The 25,015-nt window shown below is 36.5% G+C and overlaps 1 protein-coding gene across 10 annotated transcripts in view; it reads right to left on the bottom strand.

Moving 5' to 3' along the window:
* Nucleotides 1-23,642, bottom strand: part of cspg5a (chondroitin sulfate proteoglycan 5a) — a 48,762-nt gene extending 25,120 nt beyond the window's left edge. For 7 of the 10 annotated variants that reach the window (XM_048152850.1, XM_048152851.1, XM_048152853.1 and 4 more), the window contains exons 1-2: nt 23,134-23,642; nt 13,152-14,082 (exon numbers count right to left, since the gene is read on the bottom strand). In XM_048152850.1, coding sequence (XP_048008807.1) covers nt 13,152-14,082; nt 23,134-23,230 — 1,028 coding nt within the window. In that variant the 5' untranslated portion in view covers nt 23,231-23,642. The remainder of the gene's footprint in view (nt 1-13,151; nt 14,083-23,133) is intronic. The other 3 variants (XM_048152852.1, XM_048152854.1, XM_048152857.1) reach the window with 1 other exon arrangement.
* Between the last annotated feature and the right edge of the window lie 1,373 nt (nt 23,643-25,015).

The following is a 25,015-nucleotide window of genomic DNA, read 5'->3' as shown; positions in this document are numbered from 1 at the left end:
GATCCTTCAGAAATCATTCTAATATGCTGATCTGCTGCTCAAGAAACATTTAATGTGTACAATTGTACAAAATATTTGTGTACAATATTTTTTTTCAGGATTATTTGATGAATAGAAAGTTCAAAAGAACAGTGTTTATCTGAAATCTAATCTTTTGTAACATTATAAATGTCTTTACTGCCACTTTTGATTGATTTAATGCATCCTTGCTGAATAAAAGTATTCATTTCTTTAATTTCTTTTCAAAAAAATAAAAATAAAAATTCTTACTGACCCCAAACTTTTGAACGGTAGTGTATAATGCTACAGAAGCTTTGTTTTTCAGATAAATGCTGTTCTTTTGAACTTTCTATTCATCAAGGAATCCTGAAAAAAAAAGTACACAACTGTTTTCAACATTGAAAATAATCATAAATGTTTATTGAGCAGCAAATCAGCATATTAGAATGATTTCTGAAGGATCATGTGACACTGAAGACTGGAGTAATGATGCTGAAAATTCAGCTTTGCCATCACAGGAATAAATTACTTTGTGAAATATATTCAAATAGAAAACAGTTATTTTAAATTGTAATAATATTTCACAATATTTCTGTTTTTACTGTATTTTTAATTAAATAAATGTAGCTTTGGTGAGCAGACGAAACTTCTTTTAAAAACATTAAAAATCTTAGTGGTTCCAAACTTTTGGACTGTATATATATATATATATGTATATATTATATTAAAATTTGATCTAATCTGAAGTTATGATACAATTTTTTTAAAATATAAAAATATAAATAATACATTTTATATATAATATATAGAACGTAAAATATTTAAATTACATTATAATTTAGAATATTATAAAATTTATATATTATTATATATTAAAAACCTAATCTGATTGGTTCATCCCATTGTTCATGTTGCTCCAGGAACATGTCCAAATCACGTTAAGCGTGAAATGCACCTTGTGTATAGTGGCAAAAAGCTTCAATGCTGGGACATCATGCAGATAATCGTGGGAAAGAGAGTTACAAGTAGCTGGAGAAGGCAGAAAAACAGATGTATAATAAAACACAAATCTGATAATAAGAGAAACATTTGCAAGCAATCAAACACAAATGATCTGCACAGACTGCAATCCTGACTGCAGCTCTTCTCTCCCTCTCAACTACATCCACATATGCACACACTCAAATGTAAATGTCTATAATGAAAGGAAGTCGTCTTCATTCACAGTCTTGGTGGTCACGGGAGGGGGGTCTGAGGTTTCACTTCTTTTCACTACAGCATCCTGTATGCCCCTTTGTGCCTGAGCCAACCCAGAGCGAGACGAAGGAGAACAGGGTTGGCGCGGTGCCACCGAGGGCATTCAATCCCAGGAGGGAGAGGTGACAGGCGTGTTGATGTGAGCGTGCATATAAATGCACCCTTACAGTGGGCTGTATAAAGCAGCCTGTCTATTCAGCCCCTCAGCTGGTTCTCATCCACCCTCCCAGATCTCAACACTCTCTCACCCGTGTTTGTTTCTTCGGCAAAAGTTTGCATGCTATCTAAATTACCTTATACACCCATTCTCTCGCCTGTTTTCCAACCCAACCCTCTTTTCAGGGCTTTTAGTCAAGATCTTTTCTTTCTTTCTTGCATTCTTATGTTCCTATTCATCTCCTTCCGTCATCCACTGTCTCTCTCATCCATGTTTATAACTGCACAACCTTCTGATTCTATCAGTAGTCAAAACTGTAACGCAATCAGTCGTATTCATCCCGTGTAAGCTGTCGCCCCAAACAGAGCCTACAGCAATGAGCCCGTTTACTAAATATTAATATTATTATGTGAAATGAAATCAGATGGTTAGATGGATTCTGAGAAGTTCTAAGAAAATCTGATATAACTGCATCTGACAGACTGAGTGAGTTTGTGTGTTAGACTACAAAACACAAGCCGCCAAGCTACTTAACTAGGTTAAAGAGAGAGTTCAGCCAAAAATGCAAACTCTATCATTATTAAATCACCCTCATGTTATGACTTTCTTTCATTTTTGGAGCACAAAAGACGACGCTTAGGAAAATATCTCTTTTATAGTCCATATGTGATAGAGAGACCTTGATGTTGTCTTCCATCACTGTTTTTGTGTTCTCACTGTTGCATTTTATAATATTTATGCGGGGTTTGCTGGTTTGTATTTCCTGTTTTAGCTGAGTGAACGTGAAGCGAGTGCGCATTTTAGCGAATTTATGGAAATGTTTGTGTAAATGTATGTTTTGGTTTTATCCATCCTTTTTATTGTATTTACTGATGTTGGTTTTAACTCTTGCTCTTAATCATCTTTTGTATTTATGTATTTATTTATTAATTATGTGGTGAGGCAAGACTTAACTTTAAAAAAAAATGGTATGTTCCAAATCAGTAAGTTATTAGTAGTATGATGTCACTACGCATTTCGTTTCTAACAACTCAGTAAACACATACATTCAAATAAAGTTATTTTTGTGAACACATATTGCTGATTATTACCTTTCATTCACTTCAGATAATGGTGTTAGTGGTCACAGTTTAATTCACTGACCCTTCATGTCAGATACGACTGACCAGTAGCCTACATCTTGGATAAGTTTCCTAAAAGTTTTGGACCTGCAGCACATATTACAGTCAGTGAGGTACAATTGCGGATATATTCTACATGTCTAAAGTATAAAGAAAGAATAAACCAGTCTTATAAACTCCTTTATTTAGTTTAGCAGTATAATCCGCATGCACAATAAACCGAGGTAAAATTTATTTACATCTCTCGACAGTTTTGGAAGGTTTTAATAAAATGCTATTTAATAATAGAAGTCATAATCAGAGTTACAAGTACCGAGAGTTATGTAATCAGATTACTTTTTTCTTAATATAATCTAAAGTAATGGATTACTGTTAAATTTACAACAAAATATCTGAGTTACTTTTTCAAATACGTATCACAATTTACCTTGTTTTTCCATTTGACTGATAAAAGACGGAATTGCAGCACAGCTGAAAAGGTTTGTTTGAGCTGCGCCCTCTACTGTACAGCCGTGAATTTGCATTTGCTTCAGCCTGAGTCTTTATTTCACTTTTGGTGTGAAGTAAAACAAACAAGCAAGTCCAGCCCAGATGAGAAAAAGTAACGCAAAAGTAACACAACACAGTACTTTCTATAAAAAGTAACTAAGTAATGCAATTAGTTACTTTTTTGGGAGTAACGCAATATTGTGATACATTACTTTTAAAAGTAACTTTCCCCAACACTTGTCATTATGAGCATATTTCCAGTGCATGCCTCGGTCTTGAATAGTATTATCAATTCAATCCTCGGGAAACTTCGACAGTTGGTTGAACCGGCTCATTCGGTTCTTTTTGATTCAGCCTTGCGTCTTGTATCAACGCGGAACTAAAGTTTGATTCAGTTTGATTTTGTGAACCGGCTTGGCCGTTTACTTCTTGAGAACTGGCTGAAAAGAATTATTTGTTTTAAGAATCAAACATCACTAGTGTTTATATCGCGGTGTGATTCTTCTTGTGACCGCTCAAGCCCCTATCACACCATACAATGAAAGTCATTGGGCTCCAGTGTTGTTTGGACAGAAGAAAGTCATACAGGTTTGGAACAACATGAAGGGAGTAAATGACAGAATTTTAATTTTTTAAGTGAACTATTCCTTTAGCAAAGCAAAATTTTCTTGATCATCCAGCATCATCTTAAAAAGACCATTAGTTAATACCATGACTATGGTAGCGCACCTGGAAATGTTGGTCTAAGCTAGATGAGGGTTGAATATGGGCAGTTTACGAAGCTGCCGTGTGGACAGATGGTGCGGCTAAGACTGTGTTTGTGTGTACATGTGTGTGTGTTACATGGAGTGTTGAGATGGATGGATGCCAAACAGCCCCAGCTGAGCAGTAGCAAGCAGTAGTTGAAACAGATGTAGTGATGACATGCCATTCCATCACTAATATCTCTCTTAAGACAAACCTCTCTGTTCCCCTCCATTTCACCATTTCTCTTTCTTTCTCTGCTCTGTTATCTCTTCCTCTTTCAAGAACAACATAAATACAGATAGTTTTTCCTGTTGTAATAAAAATGTCAAGAAACCTTTTCTGTTCTCAAAAATATGCATAAGTGTGGTGGTTACACACTTATAAAATGCTGCAAATCAATCAAAAGTCAGTCATGCAAACAATATTTCCCAAGACCAATGAAAATTTAAGACAGACAGGTCTAGAAATCCAATTCACAAATTTTCCACAGATAACACCAGATAATGAATTAATTATAATAATAAATTACTATAACTACTATAAGTATAACCATCCTTACCCAGATACAAACAGTACTGGGTAACCGGTATGTAATATATAGGCTATACCAAATCTCAACTGCTTGATTGTTATATCGTCGAAAAATGTAAACCATATTATCGTTTAGTGATATATTAAAAGTATATGTAGTACATCCTACTTTACCTGATTACATATATACACTCGGCGCAATGCGGCGCCAGGCGCGACGCAAGTGTTTTTTGCTAGCTTCAGCCCGACGCAGTTATCATTTTCAAGTCCAGCGCCACATTGTTTAAATAGCAAATGCATTTGCACCCATTTGTGCACCCATGGGGTGTATTAGTCTGGAAACGAGGTGTGTTCAGGCACATTGTTGGTGCATTGCTATTTTGAGGCAACTGAAATAGACTGCACCATCGACCAACTGAAACCTGGTCTAAAGTAAATGGCGCAATATTTGTTTTGTTATTTAAAGAGCGCGTTAGTAATATGCACCTATATGCAGATGCACAACGCGCATACACTCAGGGAAGAACAGCAGCACACAAATATACCAAAATTCAAAATAAAAGTATTACAATGTAAAAGATTATTATTGTGTGCATAAAGATAAAAATGCTTTGGTGGAATCAAATGAAGATATTATTATAAACATTAAAGGATTAGTCCACTTTTAAATAAACTTTTCCTGATAATTTACTCACCCCCATGTCATCCAAGATGTGCATGTCTTTCTTTCTTCAGTCGAAAAGAAATGAAAGTTTTTGATGAAAACATTGCAGGATTTTTCACCTTATAGTAGACTTCAATGGGCACAAAACAGTTGAAGGTCAAAATTAGTTTCACTGCAGCTTCAAATTGTTCAACACAATCCCAGATGAGAAATAAGGGTCTTATCTAGTGAAAACATTGCTCATTTTCTGAAAAAAATTGAAAATTATACAAGTTTTAACCAGAAATGCTCATCTTGAACTAGCTCTCTTCTTCTTTTCCTCTATTTGAATTCGAGCAATGTAGACGCTGCTAAGCGTATTACTGCCCTCCACAGGTCAAAGTTTGAACTAATTTTTATATGCAATATGCTAGTTCAATAGTATATAACAATTAGTTCAAACTTTGGCCTGTGGAGGGCAGTAATACGCTTAGCAGCATCTACACTGCTGGAATTCTAAAAGAGGAGAAGAAGAAGAGAGCTAGTTCAAGATGAGCATTTCTGGTTAAAACTTATATAATTTTCAATTTTTTTCAGAAAATGAGCGATGGTTTCACTAGATAAGACCCTTATTTTTCATGTGGGATCGTGTTGAACAATTTGAAGCTGCAGTGAAACTAATTTTGACCTTCAACTGTTTGGTGCCCATTGAAGTCTACTATAAGGAGAATAATCCTGGAATGTTTTCATCAAAAACTTTCATTTCTTTTCGACTGAAGAAAGAAAGACATGGACATCTTGGATGACACTGGGGTGAGTAAATTATCAGGAAAAGTTTATTTAAAAGTGAACTAATCCTTTAACACCATGATTTCTGTAAAAAATGCTTTTTTAAAAGTGTATTGTGAAAAGTGCTGTATAGAAATACATTTTACTTGACAGCATCAAAATGCATCTTAAATTTTGATATTCATCAAAATGTTCCATCTAAGCTTGTCTCTAATGTATAGTTTCCTTAAATATGCAAATCAGGGCAAGGTACGGTAGTGAGGAATCATCAATTGTCAGCAATATCTGCATGCCCACTGGCAGTGCTAACAACATTTTTAGCAGATGCATTCTTACTAAAATGACTAACAATAAACCCAGGTTTTACTCTAATGGTTATTTTACACAGTACACTGACAGGGGTACAAGATTTTTCTTATTAAATATGGATTGGGAACTCATGGTGACCATGTAAAATTGTCTTTAGGCAGATCTGCTAAAACTTGGCACTTCACCATCTCTTAATTAAGTGTCAGTACAGCTTGTCATCTAAACACAGCCACACTATGAGAGGCAACCCTTCATTAACTCTAAACATGTGGTTTAACCACTGATGCCGCAATCATCACTCCTCAGTTCCTGAATAAAAACCCCAAATTACCAGGGTTACAAATGTTTGCAATATTCAATTGACAGGGCTTCGAAATGCTGCGGCCCACTTGATCCCCTTCCAGATCCCTGGGGTGGTATAAGGGTGATCCCAGATGGAGAACGCTCTTACTCTGAGACCACCAATGGTAATAACCCAGTGACTGAGAAGGATCAGGACTGGATTAGACCAATCATTAATCAGGTCCAACTGTGTCTGTCACAACAACACTCTATCTATCTAGAAAATGAAACGTTTGCTGATCTTCAAAATCTAAATGAACTTGTACTATTTAATAAAACAGAACAACCGGGATCCTTATTAGTGCGACAAACTTCAGACAATCGAATTTGATGATCATTTTTTAACTAAATTCAACTATTAAACCAATGAACTGAAAACAGCAGTATTTAGATAAATGTTTCACTTAAATAAATGAATGAATAAATAAAATGTATGCATGTATGTTTGTAGGGACTTTTCTGATTGTTCAGTATTGACTCAAATCTTTGACTCAAACAAATCTTATTTGAAACACATCATAAAATTTAGTCATTTGAATGAACCAATTCACTAAAAAGGCTAAAATACCAGGAGGCTGAATTACATATATAAATTTATGTTTTCTGAGAAAGAATATTAAAGCCTACATGCCCTCTGTGCCACACAGTCTAACATGGGAGGTTTGCAACAAACTTTTGAGACAAACAGTCAGGGACAAAACCTGATGCACACAGTAAATAATTTTGCTTGAATATTACATTATCTCAACACATAGACAAAAACCTTTTTGTGTGTGTGTGTATATATGTTTCCATGCTGGCACGCCGAGAAAAGTCTGACTCACAGATGATTTTTTCCCCCTCTAAACTCCACATATCCCACTTCTCTGAACTCTCTGAAATAGTTTTCCATGTCCTCCTGTGGATGACTAACACCCCATAGGAAGGAAAAATCACATGTGAAATCTCTTTAACATCTCAGTTTCTTTTAGACAGTAAAATAGTAAATAAAAAAAAAAAATAAATAAAAGCTGAAAAAATGAACGAGACAGTTCAGAAGTCGTAGGCAGCAGTTTTTGACTCTGCTTCCGATTGCCTCACCTTCTTCTGGCATTTTGGCAACTTCACTGGCTCATTGCAGCTCGCCAATGCACAGGTGCACGGATTTCATAGCATCTTTGAGTAGAAGTAACGTGACTCGGTAAATGTCTTTGAAAGATGTCTCATGCTCACCAAGGCTGCATTTATTTGATCAGTAAAAACCATAATACTAGAAAATAGTAATACAATTTAAAATAACTATTAATGCTTGTAATGGCAAAGCTGAATTTTCAGCATCATAACTCCAGTCTTCAGTGTCACATGATCATTCAGGAATCATTCTAATATGCTGATTTGGTGGAAATATGCTGATTTCTTGGTTGTGCTGCTTAATAATGTTTGTGAAAACCATGATACTATTTAAAATAGAAAGTTCAAAAGAAGAGCATTTATTTGAAATAGAAAGTCTATAGTGTCAATTTAATGGATCCTTGAAGAATAAGAGCATTTCTTTAACCCTCAGGTGCTTTTCAGTCACTTTTGACCAAAAAAAAAATTAACTTTTTGATTTTTTTTTTTTTTTATTGGAATGGTATGACACTTGGTGACTTTTGTGGCATTTGCTATGTGAACATACCCACACACACAAAAAAAAGGTTAAATGGTCTTAAAAGTAGTATATATATATATATATATATATATATATATATATATATATATATATATATATACACACACACATACACACACACATACACACACACAATTATAACTATATGATATATATATATAATATTGATATAATATATATATAATATTGTATGATAACAAAAAAAGAAAAAAATGATTAATTAATTGTATATATAGTTAACAATGGACCATAATTATTTCATAAATGTTACTTAGTACCATAAAAGTCCCTTGAAATACAAAATATTACATTAAAAATATGACTGAACAAAAATATATTGCATTGATTTTACTTAAAAAAAAAAAATAATAATAATAAAATAAAAGTTTAAAGGTTGCATTCAGGTGTTCGGTCACTTTTGACCAGGAAGAGTATAAGTTTGACCCCTAAATGAGGAGCACCAGAGGGTTTAAAAAACATCATCTTCCTGACCCCAAACTTTTGAATGGTAGTGTAATTGAGAACTCCATTAGGTCTGTTGAGCTATGAAAGAGCATAAAAAGGCCTCTGGGATGTTAACATTAACTTTCACTGTCTAGAATCACAGTTAAAAACATGTTTTCTAACTGAAATGAAAGCACAGCTGTCATATGTCCACACTTACTTACAGAAAGCTCTTGATAGATCACTAAAAGAGAGGCGCATGCACAGGGGAGGGGGAAGGACGGTGTTCTGAAAAGAAGTCTGAGCCATTAACATTCATCCTCTAATAAGATTGCAGTGGGGAATAAATCAGTGTGTTCAGGCTAGCCTCATATAAACAAAGCCAACATGGGACACAGCTGCCCAGAGCTCCACTGACCCACTTTGACTAGGCCTGTTTTGGGGAGTCAGTAGGGGAGCCAGTCCCAAAGGGGGGGTTACTGGTAGGGCAAACGTCTGTTTATAATACAAGTACATGAGCATGGTGAGGAAGGCTCAGAAAAATCACATTTGATTACATTTAGCAGATGCTCTTATTCAGAGATGTAATCAATTACACTGGTAATTATGATGACTAGGTGAGAGGAGTATTTGGGAGTAAGTTTTCAGCAAGATCATTTAACATGAGCATGGACTGCTCATATTAGGTTACTGCAGTATTATTTAGAGGGGAAAAGGAAGGGAAAAAAAGATTTTTAATCCAACACAACTGGCATAAAGACAATTGTTTGTTCCTCTAAAAACAAACAAAAAAGAGAGATTAAACAGAGTCTCCTGCTTCTAAGAGCTTTCTGCTGAGGACCCCAGTAATCTCACAGATGTCTCCTCTAAGAGATAGATCTCAACAAAGTTTCAAACTATACTCAAACATCAAAAACCAGAGGTTTCAATATGCACTCAAACATTTCCCACATTCTAACAAAATCAAATGATCTATTTACTCATACATATAGCTCTATATTTATTGCAAACAGCAACCATCCTAAATTCACACAATGTCTTAGGAAAAACATCTGAGACAACATTTTTGTATGAAGCATAACTGAGAAATCTCATGAGCTCTGATAGAGCAACCTCAGAGGAATAAAATGTTCAGTGTGGAATGAAATTCATAATAATAAATCTGAAATGTACTGCTAACCATGACCTCTGGACTGACAAAGGGTGGGGATACAGTCAGGGTCATTGCACAAATCCAAAAATAGGGAGGGGCGAGAGATTTATGACCATGAAGAGGTTGTTAATAGTCACTGGCTGGCAAGGGGATTGTGTTAGATCTTAATCACAGTGTGAATTAACTGATGTGTAATAGAAAGAGTTGTGGAGGGAGAATGACGATCAATTTCACATTTCTGAAGTACTGAGATCACCTGAACCCATGACAGCATAATCTACCCAAGGTCTACCCTACCAAAACCCCAAAAATATCATCAATGTGTGACATTTCTGTAAAGAAAATATGGTAGTTGCTTTTCAGGAAGCAGTTAGCTTGGTTTCTTAAGCATCCTCCCCCTGTTTTGACCTAATCTACCCATGAACAAGCTGAATTTCATATCTCCTCATACTTATTTTCAGCTTAAGCATAATCCTCATGATGACCTCTTTATAGCAGTTCCAGGCCCTGCGTTTGCTTTCATGGTAAATGTATTTGCAGTGATAGTGAAGTCAATGAACCCAGTGTGTTATTGTAATTTTTCTAAACTGGACTTTTAATAATATTTTTCTAGTAAAAGAGAGGATTGTAGGCATAATGCAAGACACATGAAAACAAACCAGGTTTCATAACATACTTGTGTGACTAGACTAGTGTGCATGTTTCATGTTTGGTCACATGTTTGGGCAAAAACAGTTGCTCAGAATAATCTGGCAGCAAGAGGGAAGTTTCCTAATAAACTTTCCTCATAAAGAATCTGGGAAAACATGTGGTACATTCTAGTCCGCAGCACTCGGCCTTTCTTGTGCAAGCCCTCAGTTCCCTTTGTGACCAGATGTGCCATGAGGGAAGGCCAATCTTCTTGAGAGGTTCCCTCCATTTCATTCCAATTTTAGAACTTGATTTTTCCAAAGAAAATACCAGTGGTGTTTGCTCATGTAAAAACTAGGGCCTTTTTGGTTTGGAGGTTGTGTAGTGTTGAATGTGCAAAATTCATAATTCAGATTGGTTCCCTTTCAGAATTCAGATTGGCTCCCTTTTAATATATATGATTGTGAATTTGAATCGAAATTGGCCACAAATGGACGACACAACGCCATTTCCTTCCGTTGTAATGAACTGAACGTAAAACATACGACAATGGGCATGCGCAGAAGGAATCGTCAGTGGAGCCCGGAGGCAGAGTCGCGGTATCAAACTTCCGCCCAGACGTCTACGTCATCAAGATCAGATCACCTAATTGTTTTATTATCTGTTGTTTATTATATTTTCTTTTCCTCCTTCCTTTTTTCATTTGGCTTAAACGATGGCTTAATCTGGCAAAGAGGAATTTACATTTATTTGAAAGTTTATTAATGTACGTTGTTCGTTTTCAAATAAATTACTAGTGATAACTACAATACATTGGGATAGGTCAAAACAACATATCGTAATTGTGTATAATTTACATATTTAAAATACATCAGTTTAAAATTCTACCTGTAAAATAATATTCTTTTTCTAGAGCACTAATATTTGAAACAGCAAATTCAGTAGATAAACTCCAAACAACTCTAAAATGTCAGAAACGGTCCTGCCATTTTAAATCAAGTTTAACTAACGTTACAGGAGATCGATTGCTGTAGACAGTGCTCTATAATTTATTAGAGTAGGCTATCATTAGTTTTGTCCTGCTAATTATTTATACCCATAAAAATAATTAGTAGCCTAACTGCCAGATAACGATCACCTGCTTTTTCCCATCATGGCTAACATTAGACGTGTTATCTTAGCTAATAACATTTAATTCGCTTATAAAGGCCACATTTAACGTTACCGAAAAAGTAGTGTGAAGTGTAATTTATTTTTTTATTTTGACTCAAATCCCATTCGTTTGCATGGAGAGGGCGCGGTTTATGACATGTACTGCATCCAGCCACCAGGGGGCGATCAAAGAGCCCGCAGCTTCACTTTTCAGGACGTATGAGGCACACCCGGTCTAAACTCGGCCCTAGAGGGCCACTGTCCTGCAGAGTTTAGCTCCAACTTGCCTCAACTTGCCTAATCAAGGTCTTACTAGGCATACTAGAAACTTCCAGGCGGATGGAATTTTCAAGTATGCCTAGTAAGATCTTGATTAGCTGATTCAGGTGTGTTTAATTGGGGTTGGAGCTAAACTTTGCAGGACAGTGGCCCTCCAGGAGCAGGATTGGACACCCCTGTTCTAAACCTTTAAAGTTCAAGGTTTTCAACATTGTTTCTAATAAGGTTTTGTAAAGCCAATATTAAAATTGACAAACTTTGTTTTTCTAGTTAAAATATATAGTTAAAATATATAGTTTCTAGTATAATTACAGTTGAATTTCTTTCCAATTACATTTCAATTCTGTATCCCATTCTCTACATTAGGAATTGAATTGGAATTTGAAAGACACTCTCGATTCAATTCTGAATGGCACACAGCCATGTTGCTAAGGTGCTGTGAATGTTTGCGGTGAAGTTGCTAGGGTGTTTTGGATTATTGCCAAGTGGTTGCTTACTGGCCCAAGCCGACCCTCAAGTACTCTGGCCCGCTAGATATGGATCGAGTCACACCTTCAATGTAAGCCTATGGGATTTTGTCACCTCTTTCATCATCCACTAAGCGAAAATTGAATGTCTAATCAACTAGAAAAGTAATAGCATACATGTCTTAAACAAACCAAACTATAAGTATGAGCAAAATTAATACAGAGATTCTTGCCTTATGGCTTGTTTCCACCAAGCGATACGGTTCATTTCAATACGGTATGCAATTTTTTCTGTTTCCACTGACAGAAGTTGTGAATGGTACCCTAATTCTGAAAGGTACCATACCACTTTTTGGGACCCTTCTGTTGGGGTACCTAGCACAATAGTACCGGTGCCAAAAGGGTGGAGCTACACTTGCTGCAGAACACTGATTGGTTGACAGAGAATGGTCGCTTGTACCATGCTACATGGAGAATAACAACACAATACTGTTGCAACACAATGTGTATTTTTCTGCTGTTTTTCCTTATAGCCTTCAGCTCAAACAAAGCTGCTGTATGTCCTCCGTTGTTGTTTACCGTCACTTTCTTCTTCATGCGAGAATGATGTCGATCGCTACTTTCCGGCATACACCAATGCCTATCAAGTAAGGGTAGTGTTGGCAGTGGAAACACAAGCCAGATCAAGGTTTACCGCCCTGAATCATGCTGTACTGATCTGAACCATACCGCTCGGTGGAAATGAGCCATTAGTGAATAATCTGGTTCTTCTAAACCAGGGGTAGGCAAGTTCGGTCCTAGAGAGCCGCTGTCCTGCTGAGTTTAGCTCCAACCTTAATCAAACACACCTGAACAAGCTAATCAAGCTCTTCAGGATTACTAAGGCTATAGGCAGCTAAAGGTTTTTTTTTTTTTTAGGGTTGGAGCTAAACTCTGCAGGACAGCGGCTCTCTAGGACCGAACTTGCCTAACCCTGTTCTGAACGCTTACCTGCAGAGCAATTGAGTTCCTTCCAGGACGTAGCACTGTCCCCCATTGAAGCAGTAGTTGGGCTGCAGATCACATGGGGACTTGCAGGTGCCATTGGTGCGGACAAAGCCCTGCCGACAGTCTGAGCCATTTGCTGATTCGATCACACCAGGGGGGGCACGGGGTTCTTCCTCAGTGGCTCCTTTGGGAAACATGAAACCAGGGTTGGAGGGCAATCGAGGAGGGAAGCGTTTGGGAGGAGGGGTAGTGGAGACTTCTTCTTCGAAAGACTCAGTAGTGCTGCTGTAGGAGTAATCGTCATTAGTGGGAGACACACTCTCATCGTAGGGCGTCATGTAGTCATAGTTGTTGGGCATGGCCCAGGAGGTGGAGTCACGACCCTGAAGCTCGTGCGGTGTCGGAAACGGTGGGTCTAGGTTCTTGCGGCGGGAGCCGGAGTCAACGAAATCTACGGTGATGTCAGAGGGGGAAGGTTGATGAGTTTGGGACAGGGTCGTGGGAGAGGTCTCATCGTCAAGGTCAACCACAGTTTCTACTGTAGGATCTTGCCAGGGTGATTGTGTAGGCACTAGCTGCCTCATATCCTCTGTCACTTCCTGTTCCTCTTCCTCCGAAGTATTAACAGCCTCATGGGGAATCAAGTGGTCGGTCTCAGCAGAGTCGGGGCTGATTTCAGGGCTTGCCACAGTGGATGTGGCACCCTCACTGGAAGTTGGAATTCCTGGAGTTGGCGAGAAGACTTCATCCTGCATACCACTACCTACTTCTTCTTCATCACTGAGCTTTCGTCCGGTGCGAGTCAGGTTTGAGGTGCTGGACAAGCTGGTGAACTGTGACACATCCTCTATATTCTCCTCCTCACCCGCAGTAGACAAGGAGGTCACATTAACAGCACTATCAGCCTTAGTTTCATTTCCCACCACAGAGTTACCTGTTGAAATGAGCAGATTACAGTTAGGAGAACTCAACAAATCAATGAAAACCCTAACATTCATCCAAACAATGCAATGTATTTAACTCCTTGCTTATTTTCTTCTCAGTGGTAGGTCTCCTAATATGTTTAAAAAGCTCCTTTAGCAAGCCTTGAGATTAGGTGCAATTATTTTACTAATGTACATGGTTCTCAAAGACAGGATTAGGGATTAGGGGTTGAGACTTGATTCATAGGGGCTCCCAGCAGAGTAACGATTAGCTAAAAAGACACACCATCTTTGACCACCAGAAAAGCCATCTTCTATCTTATCGGGTCCGATCCAACAACACTGTAATTTTCATTAAAGTTAACACAGTGTTCATAATCAATTTCCCAGCCATAATGTGAATATTATATTCAGTTGGGGGGGTTGAGTAAAGAGAGACTTGATTTTATCCATTGAGTTGACTGGATTGTGAAAAATGTCACTATATGTCAGGTCTTTGAGAAATAACACGGCTTGGTGATAATGAAAGAAATGTTTTTTCAGAGATAAGAATAAATTACATATTGATAACTAAAAAAATAATACAATTATTCACTAAAACTCATTAAGTAATCATTTTTTTGCAGTGATGAAGGTTTACATTTCTTTCCTTGGAATAACATGAACAAATCAATCTTACACAATATGCCCAGAAACAATACTACAAGCATATATTCTCCCAATGAATTAGTAAAACAATTCTATAACAGTTGAACACGAACAAAGATACAGCACTTGTGTACTGAAAGCTCAGAAATATGTTGTGGCTTCCACTACACAGGAAATTGTACGAATTTCTGGAATGGCAAAAGCATATTTTGTGAACAATACATGGACTCAGTCAACAGTGTGCTTTAAAACACAGTGGATTTGTGATCCTGCTTTCCTCTCGCACAAAGCAAAAGTCTAAGCAAATTACATGACAGTCTCTCTTTCTTGAAGACGGTTGTTTCCAAAGATGACTGTTTTGCATTGATTTTTCCTGTGCCATTATCTGACTGCTCTATTGATGATGAGTTTATTTACTTCTGTACTGCCAGGACATTTTTGTTCCAAGAACATCTGTGTTTTTTCACTTAAAACCAGTGACTAACAAAGAAACAAACTGAGTATTATAGTCGGAGACATAACAAGTGACAGTGGAGACTAAGATCTTTGGCACAGAGATGTTCCTCCAGAAAAGGGCTCCCAAAAATGGCCAGATGTGCTAGGTCTGGATTTTATTAGTGAGTGTGAATCACTAATGTAGTATTTATGTGACAAATCTGATGGAGATGAATCTGATACAGCTCCTTTGTGGTAACATTAGACATAAGTGAATCTAGAAATTAGCATTTAGATCTCTGCAGATTAATATGCATTTCAAACACAAATCAGTTATTGAAGAATAAACACCACACCCAACACAACAAACAACGCAACTTTGTCCATTTCATTTTCTGTAGACTGAACAGAAAAGAAACATGTGAAATCGGATATTTAGACACCTCTTCACCAAGGCCACATTTATTTGATTAAAAATAAAGTACAATTTTTTATTTTTTAAGTTTATTAAATTGTGCTATTAGTATACTTCTTTTAAACTTAAAAATAAGAGTATACTTTCAGTCTACTTTTTATGTACTTCTCAGAAAATATATACTTAAATTTACACTTATACTCACAGAAAGGTCTAAGTATATTTGGTAGGGATGCACTGATATGAAAATTTTGGCCAATACCGATAACCAATAATTCTTTATATTCGAAAGCCGATAACCGATATATTAGCCGATATATCTAAATTCATATTTTTATATAATTTTTGAGAGCCTGATTACAATGACAAAAGTTTCACCATTAAAAGTCATTTCCCAAGCACACGATTAAAATGTTCTCATATTTATGTAGCCTATATGACAGACTTGCATTGCACATATTGCACTTAACTGTATTTTCCTTTTTGAAGTGACTCCAATCATATTTAAAGCAATTTAAAACCATCAAGGTGAACAGTGCGCATCTGAAGTGTCTCGGCTGAAGGAAATAATCCATTATTTATCGGTTTTGATATATCAGCCAAATTTTCTTATTGGGCCGATAACGATAACATTAATATCGGGCCGATATATCGTGCATCCCTAATATTTGGTCTAAACTTGTATTCAATCTTTTGATTGAGAAATACTTAAAAGTATAATTAAGTATTCTATGTATACTTTGAAGTTGTTTACTCTATTGAGTAGCATATTAAATTATTTTTCACATAGTTTTACATACTGTCTTATTAACTTACATTGTTTGAAAATATTGATTTATAAAGAAAACAGATATGTTCCTAATTCTGATTATGTGAATTTTTGTGTAGTCCACTAGTAGCGTATATAGGAATTTACTTCAAATCTACTTAAAGTACAGTTAAAGGTATATTTCAAGAATAAAAATTAATACCTAAATAGGAACATAGTAGTATACATCATGCAAAAATAGTCAACTAAGCATGAAATTAAGTTTACTTAAAGAAAAATTACAAGTTGCATAATAAAACTACTAAAATAGTAGTTTACTGAGAATATACTTCAAAGCGTACTTTCATAAACTTAAAAAAATGTACTACAAGTATTTAATTTGTAGTATAGTTGCAGTACAAATGAAAAACATAGTTATTCTCAAAGTTTACTACGGTTAGACTTAAAGTATACTTAAAAGCATACTTTTATAAATGGACCAATTTAGTCCCAAGTAGTATTGAAATAGTAGCACACATACTAGAACATTGATATTAGTATACTTAATACATAAAGTGTACTTAAAAATATACTTGAACTACTTCAATTCAAGTATACTTAATAAAATGAATACTTAAGTATACTTTTTTTTTGTATGGAAACAGTAATGATGTGAAATAACACAGTCAGTCCTAAAAAATTGATTTGAAAATCATGTGTGTGAATAATGAAACTAAAAAGGTACAAATATCAAAGCTCTCTGTGGACACATATATTTAGCTTCTAATATAATTAAAAAAAAAAAAAAAAAAAGAATCCTATGTTTATTTTAATACAAAAGTAGTTTTAAATATGATGACTAATACAGGAAGACATCATCAATCTGACTAGATAGAAACCAGATGTGTAGTTAAAGATCTCTACATTTAGTGTTTTGCACCATTAACATGTCCAATGCTAAGTAATAAAGATCTCATCTGAGTAGCATAATCATATTTGCAGATTATTGTATCTGCTAAATTGTATAATGGTGTTTCAGTGTGACTCATGTAGAGAGCAGCCAGTGATTAAACTACGGATAGAAAACAAAACTCTGCTGTGGAAGGTCTGAATTTGATAAGTGCAAACAGTTAATGCACAGCGTCCTTCAACCGTTAGCAGACGTGTCATGGATACTTGCCGGTAACCAAATTAAGGAGCAGGATTTTCAGATACGCTTTCACGTATCTCCTTTTCTTTTTGCAGAATACGCCAAATTGGTCAGTCAGTCAAGACTATTTGTTCTGTAAAAGCATTTGACACTAGCTGGAATGCTGGTTTTGCAGATTATGTGGGTTAAATAGCCAGATCTGGGTCAGATCTTTAGAGCCATGGCATTATCAAAGATCTCCTGCCATAATGCGTCTCCCAGACGGGACGCACTACAGAAGCGAGGAACCGGGGGGCCCCAGGCAAAGCGGACACAAAAGGGTCCTTGTGTTTCCCCTTTTCTCTCAGATGGTCAAATCTTGTTACATAATACTCAGTTACCCCTTTTTCTCTCAGGCACCCCAATGCAGCCCAGAGGGGAGGAGGTAATTTGGGGTTTGGCACTTGTTATTTGGTGGCCAGACTTGGAGGAATGATGGCCACGGGTCTTGGTTGCATGACTTTGGGGAGTCGCCAAACTCTTTGTTTGTGCAGCACTGCAGACAGTGAAGGGAGGACAGCGAAGAGCCTTGACAGCTCGTCTGTATCTCAGATGGTTTTCTGATGGCAGACTGCCTGAGCAAGAACTGTGGGAGGTACAAGTCAGAAACCATGGACCCAACAGCTTCATTTAATGTTTTTTCTGTCATCTATAGGTCTAGTGTAACATTGTGATTTCTATAAAGTCAGCATTAAATGTTGGCTTTTATTTCCAGTTTACAACCAATTTTACCTCCATATGACCAAGACGGGATATTCAAGGAAAAAAAAATCTAGTTTAATGCATCAGGAACTGATTGGATCATGAAAAGTGGTGGAGGGAAGGGCGTGAATATTAAATATCTGGAAAAAAAAAAAGTTCATTCTAATATGCTGATTTGCTGATCAAGAAACATTCTTATTATAATCAATTTCAATATTGATTTTTGTGGAAACAAATATATATTTTTCAGGATTCTTTGAATAGAAAGTTCAAAAGAAGAGCATTTATTTGAAATAGAAAACCATATAAATAAAAAACAATGTAAATGTTATTACTGTGATTTTTGATCAATTTAATGCATCCTTGCTGAATAAAAATTGTAATTTATTTAAAAAAAAATACAGAATATATACAGTATAAGGGTCAATTTTGATTTCTTGTTGACTTAGAAACTAAAATAGTACTGAATTCAGTAACAACGATTGCAAGATTATGTAAAGAATGACCACTGAGACTATTGAGAAGATTCCTGTAACAAAAGGGCTTTTCACACCTGAAATGGTTAACCCTGGGTCATTCTAAACCCTGGGTAAACAGAATCCTGGGTTATCTTGCTTCATGTTTCACACGGCTCATAATTTACCCGGGGTTAACAATTAATTCTGGGTATTCATAAGGTTACGTCTCACACTGTACATTCCTAAACCCTGGGTTAACGTTCTTATTTGCATATTTGCGGTGTCAGTGTCATTGATTGGATAAATGCAGCATGTGACCCATTTACATAACAGCTCTAGCATTGCGCATCCTCGTATAAAGGTAAGAATGAAAAGTTCTCTTTACTCAAATTGTCACGTTTTCTGTCAGCATTTGACATTTTTCCTCTCAAACGCTGAATTTACTGTTTACAATACGCAGTGTTTCCGTGAGCAGGCAATTATGAGTATGCGATTAGATGTCTGTTGCTAAGCGTCTAGATGTAACATTCTAACACTGCATCGTTTTTACACTGTACAAGTTTGGAACCGCAATGCGAGGTTAACCCCGCCGAAGCAGGGTGTCATAACCCCAGGTAAAAAGCGGTACTAATCCCAATTCTAAATTTACAAGTGTGAAACGTTCCTTTACCCAGGGTTAAAAGCGGGGTTTAGACCGTCAATAACCTGAGGTTAAGCGCAGTGTGGAAAGCCCTTTAGGGTACATTTACACAACAAAGATGTACTAAAAATGGAAACGTTTTTCCTTTGTGTTTTCGTGTACATTCGTGTACATCGTGTACATTGTCAAAATGATCCCCGTTCACACAGATCCGCGAAAATGACTAAAAATGCTGTATTATACATGCCAGGCCAGTAGTTGGCGATGTCACTTTGTAAAGAAACACTATGTGCCTATAGACTGAACACTGAATACGCATCCACATGACCTCACCGTTTTCACAAATTTGCACTTTTGTAGTTTACACGGAGACGATAATGGTATCATTTTCAAAAACTTGCACTTTGAAGCCGGTTCTCAAAAGCTTGCGTTTTCAGGCCCCCAAAATGATGTTGTCGTGTAAATGAATGACCAAAACGCATTAAAAGTTTACCATTTTTAAATGAAAATGGTGTCATGTAAATGGACCCTAAAACAGCATATCAAGCTAATGAATTTGTAATTAAGACATCAGTGTGACTGGTCTGTGACAATAGAGACTGGCATGTTATTGAGGAATACTGGCCTTAACCTCTATGTCCAGCTGTACGTCCAGGAGCTGTTGCCAAAAGTGAATGATTACCTGATGATCAATCATCGAGTGAAGCGTCTTAATCACTGTATCCCTCAAGAAATTCCCAAAGAATAAAAATAATTAAGTACATATGTGAAATATAAATAAAGAAGGATGGAGAGTACATTGATGCAATGGAGTGGAAAACATAAAGGGATTTTTCTCGATTGCCTCCATTCAATAGGCTTTTGTGAAATGCCTTAATTTCCTGTGCAAAAAACAGGGGGTGAATTTTAATTCAATCCTTCCATGGAATATTTTACCTTTACTAATCAGGCAGGTATTAACAGTCAGATCTTTTGACCTTGAGACGTAGACCGCTACCACTGGACGTCTCTCCACCTCCCAATGCATAAATCTTTCCATTTCTGTACTCAACAGGTGGTTGGATGGAGGAGGGATGTGTTGCCATGGGAACCAGCTTGCCCTCACTGTGCAGAGCGAATGCAACGGCAGAGCTCGAACGCGCCGTGTGAAAAACCATAATTGCAAATTCAAGTAAAAGAAACACCCAAATATGTGCTAAGTCTTTAACAAAAAATATTTTAGACTACTCAATTTTCTAGCATCTGCACAACCCCTGATTTTTAATGTATATCTTCTCTGACATTTTTCTACTTTGATAAGCTAATTAAATAAAGCTAATGATGTCTTTTCATTACATGTATGAATTCACACGGTAGATACATTAGGGGTGGGGTGATCGGTTTCTGATGAAACACAAAATGGCAGCAGCCCACATTAACACAGCACATCTTTATAATTCACTCCGCTTCTTTTGGTTGCTTTAAATCGATAAATTTTAAAAGAATCAAGGCGTCGAAGATTAATGTAAATTAATGGCTTCAAAAGAAGGAGGTGGAGAGATTACTCAAACAAATGAATCTAATCAGCAATAATGCATTTTTTCCTTCCTCTGAAAACAGATTGCACTGACTTTGTTTGTCAGCAAACGATTATGAATGAATGCAAATCTGATTAACCTCACCTAAAACCATCTAAAATGTGTAAGCTGTTGTTTTTGAGTATATTGCAACAGATCCATCTGAAAAGACACAGCCCTTTTGCCTACAATTCCATCCAATTCATATGCACAAACGCATCCACACAACAACCATAATTTCATGACAAAAAGTGCCATATTCATGTCACAACAAGACACTCTTAAAAAATAAAGGTTCCTGTTTTCACAGTGATACCACAGAAGAAACATTTTGGGTTCCACAAAGAACCTTTCAATGAACATTTTTTCTTATTGTGTAGAACATTTAAATAATCTAAAGAACCTTGAAAGGTTCCATGGATGTTAAAGGTTCTTCATGGAACCATCAATGACAATAAAGAACCTTTATTTTTATGTAGCTGTGTACATGACATCATATCCCTGTAACAAAGAACCGCAATCCTTGAAATACTCAGGATTGGACGTTACATTGAAAATGACTGAAACTGCATGTCTTGGCACATTTGGGAAAATATAGTATACATTCAGAATGGTGGATTTCATTTGTACAGCATTACATCAATTCGAGCAAGGGTTACAATGTCAGAGTCTCTCGATGTCCTCCTCAATCAAGGGGATTGAGATCAGAATCCTCCTATAGTGTTCATGGCTTTTGGATTGATGCACAGTAACAGGTGGCACATACATATAGATACCATTAATCATACATGGGTCAATGTATGAAAAAATGGCATTATAATCGGATTAAAATCAAGGCAAGATTAAGCGGGCAACACCTTTTTTTTCCCTAGCAGCAGCTGAATGGCAAGTGTGTCCATTGGGCTCTTGTGACAATAAAAAGGCGATTCAGCAAATACTGATCAGAGCATTGAAAGTGAATACATAATCAAATCACTTACTGGCACAAATCAAATTTTCCCGCAAGGTTTCACCGCACCAATAAGGAACTAATGGATTGGAAAAGGCTTTCTATGATGGCCAGTGGCGGTGTCTTCAACTCTTCTTCTACTCAAATGACCATTTTCTAGCATTCAGCAAAGAATACAAAAAATTGCTTTTTAATTTCTAAAAAATCCTTCTTTTTGTTCACATGAATCAACAACTAAAATCAAAAGCAGGTTGCATGAAGCTAACAAAGGGCATGGCCACCGGTGACATCATTTTACCTGACCACACTAACCGCCATCACAGCAGCTTTAACAAAGGTGTACAGCTGATCTACCGCAGTCTGGGGCATCGTCAAGTAAAATGTGATAAAAGAAAGAACACATCCTAGTATAGATAAAGGACATCAATATTTCTATTAACAGATTCAACAACACCATATTTTCCCTGTCCTGTTGCTGGGCGACAAAATGCAGATACTGAGCATCCACCTAGATGGACAATACACCTTCTAACCAGCAATATACTTTATATTATTTAATGAAAAGACCAGCTTATTTCCACAGAACACAGAGCGCGTCTCTGAGATCATCTCTAATGCTCAGTGATCTATCGGAATTTTAAACACACCACTGGTCGAGCAGTCGCTCCCATTGGGCTGGTCCTCCATCCTTCCCTTGCTGAACGACACAATCTCTTAAATAACCCAAGTGTCTGACCATTACAACTACAAAGACATTCTTGTTCTGTGCGTAAAATCAAACTACACGGATAAATAGTGTGATTTGCTGCGCGAGAATGTCCGAGCATAAATTATTTGGTGCTCTAATCCTGCCTTTGTGCACCTCCATCATTGCCATAGTGACAACAGCTGCACTGTGGAGTAATCACAGCGCAGTAACTCTACACTACTACTACTACAGATACTACTGCACAATATGGCCAGGAGGGAAAAGAAATGTGCACATTATGAGCAATTATTTAAGATCAAAAATGGTTTGGAAATTGCTTGCAGATGTTTTCTGTGGTGTCCTTCCTTTTAATGTGGGTTAATTAATGATGTGCATTTTGGACGAATCCCCAAATATCCCAGTTCGACATTTAACCTACATTTCCACGGCGCTGGTCCAGGCACATCAGCAGCAGCCGGCGCGCAGTCATGATTTACGCGCTGCAAAACCCAGCAGCGGCTGCACTACTGACCGACATTCTCATTTTGTGATGCTGTTCTGTCATGCCTCCTCGTGTTTGAAGGCTACCGAGTCTTAACTATCAGCTGATTTGATATGCATGTAAAAATCTTACCATGTGCAAACAGCGGTGTCAAGAAGACAACCAGGAGGACAGAGAGCATCGGCACGCTCCAGCATCTCGAACACAACCTCATCTCTTTTCGGCTCATGCTTGCGTTTAAGTAAGAAATCTAGCAGAATAAAATTTTTATAACCTCCTGGAAACCAAAAATGTTCAATTCGAGAAGTAAATCCTTGATGTGTTTTGTCCGTTCTGTTATATCGTATCCCCTCTGCGCTTCTCCATGTCCACTTCTTTTGTGAGGTGTCTTCTCTGGTCGTATTTGTTTACTTCTATTTTTTTTCTCAGTGCGATGGAATTTGTTCCTTTATGGTTCCATTGCCACAGACCAAATGCAAGTCGGTGATCTTGCTGAGAACCGGACGGGCGGACGCTGGTCGAATCAATCGGGTTCTGAAACCAAACCAACGCGCGTCCACTTGGAGAGATGCGATTCTACGCGTTCTCACAGTGTGAGAGGGAAAATGATTTCGGCTCCCACTGTCTCCCCACCCCCTCTTGTCCCCAACCCCTCCCCAAGTTCTTACTCCTTTCAATAATGTTCAACTACTGACAGACACGAAAACAGCCCTCCATTGTACAAGCTCGATTTTTTGCTTTGCTCATCCAATGGGCTTTATCTTGGATAGTTGGAACCACTGATGGTTATAGATCAGTGGTTGGAACTGATTTTGTTGCTTGGGGCTTAGTCTTTCATTTTCAAATATTCGCACATATGTTGAATATGTATATAAAATGGTACATTTTGTAAATTACTTACTTATAATAATACTAGTATATTATTAATAGTTATTTGTAACATTATTATTTAACTATTTTAAATATAAAATACCAAGTCACTTAGCCAAAGGCAACAGACAGATGAATGAATGAATGAATGAATGAATGAATGAATGAATGAATGAGGGGTGTCAAATGATTAATTACATCCAAAATAAAAGTTTGTTTTTACATAATTTATACTGTGTATAATTATTATATAAACACACACACACACACACACACACACACATACATACATATACATACAAATATATATAATATATATAATATATATGTATATATATATAAATAATTGTTTCTTAAATATATATGCATGTGTATTTATATATACATAATAATTATACACAGTACACATATATTATGTAAAAAAACTTCTTTTGGAATGCGATTAATCGAGATTAATTGCTTGACAGCAATAAAATAAAATAAAATAAAATAAAATAAAATAAAATAAAATAAAATAAAATAAAATAAAATAAAATAAAATAAAATAAAATAAAATAATAAAATAAAATAAAATAAAATAAAATAAAATAAAATAAAATAAAATAAAAATAGTTTCAACCAACCTGGATTTTACCGCTTGTGGCTTAATTTTTTTTTCTAAAAACCTTAAGACTAAATTTGGATTTACCTTTTTCAAAAGTTCTCTCAAAGGGTAGAAGTATTACAGTCCAGCAAAATCATATTCAAATATTACCATTCATGTTGAAAATATAATTGTATATTTTGTAAATTACATAAGTTTTTTATATTATGCAAAAGTTTGAATATGAATGAAAAAGCATATTATATATATCTTACATCTTACCTCATCTTCCCAAATCTCTTAAATAAAATAAGCAAAATAAGCATCTAAGTGGTTGCCACAGATATGACCAAGCAAGCAATGCTTCAGACATGGGTGCCCTTTACATGCAGAAACGTGCAGATTTCAATAATGAATTTGAATCTATTACCAACGACCAGTGGATAAGAGGGCAAAGGAGATGCATGTGTTATCTAGGGCTGTGATATGGTCCAGATTGTTTACGGGTTGATGGTTTAAGGCGAGAAGAATAGGACAATAAAGCAGAGGAGGGGCGGGAGG

The sequence above is a fragment of the Megalobrama amblycephala genome, linkage group LG13 (assembly GCF_018812025.1).
Source record: "Megalobrama amblycephala isolate DHTTF-2021 linkage group LG13, ASM1881202v1, whole genome shotgun sequence".
Lineage (NCBI taxonomy): Eukaryota > Metazoa > Chordata > Actinopteri > Cypriniformes > Xenocyprididae > Megalobrama > Megalobrama amblycephala.
This window is presented reverse-complemented; position numbering and strand designations above follow the sequence as displayed.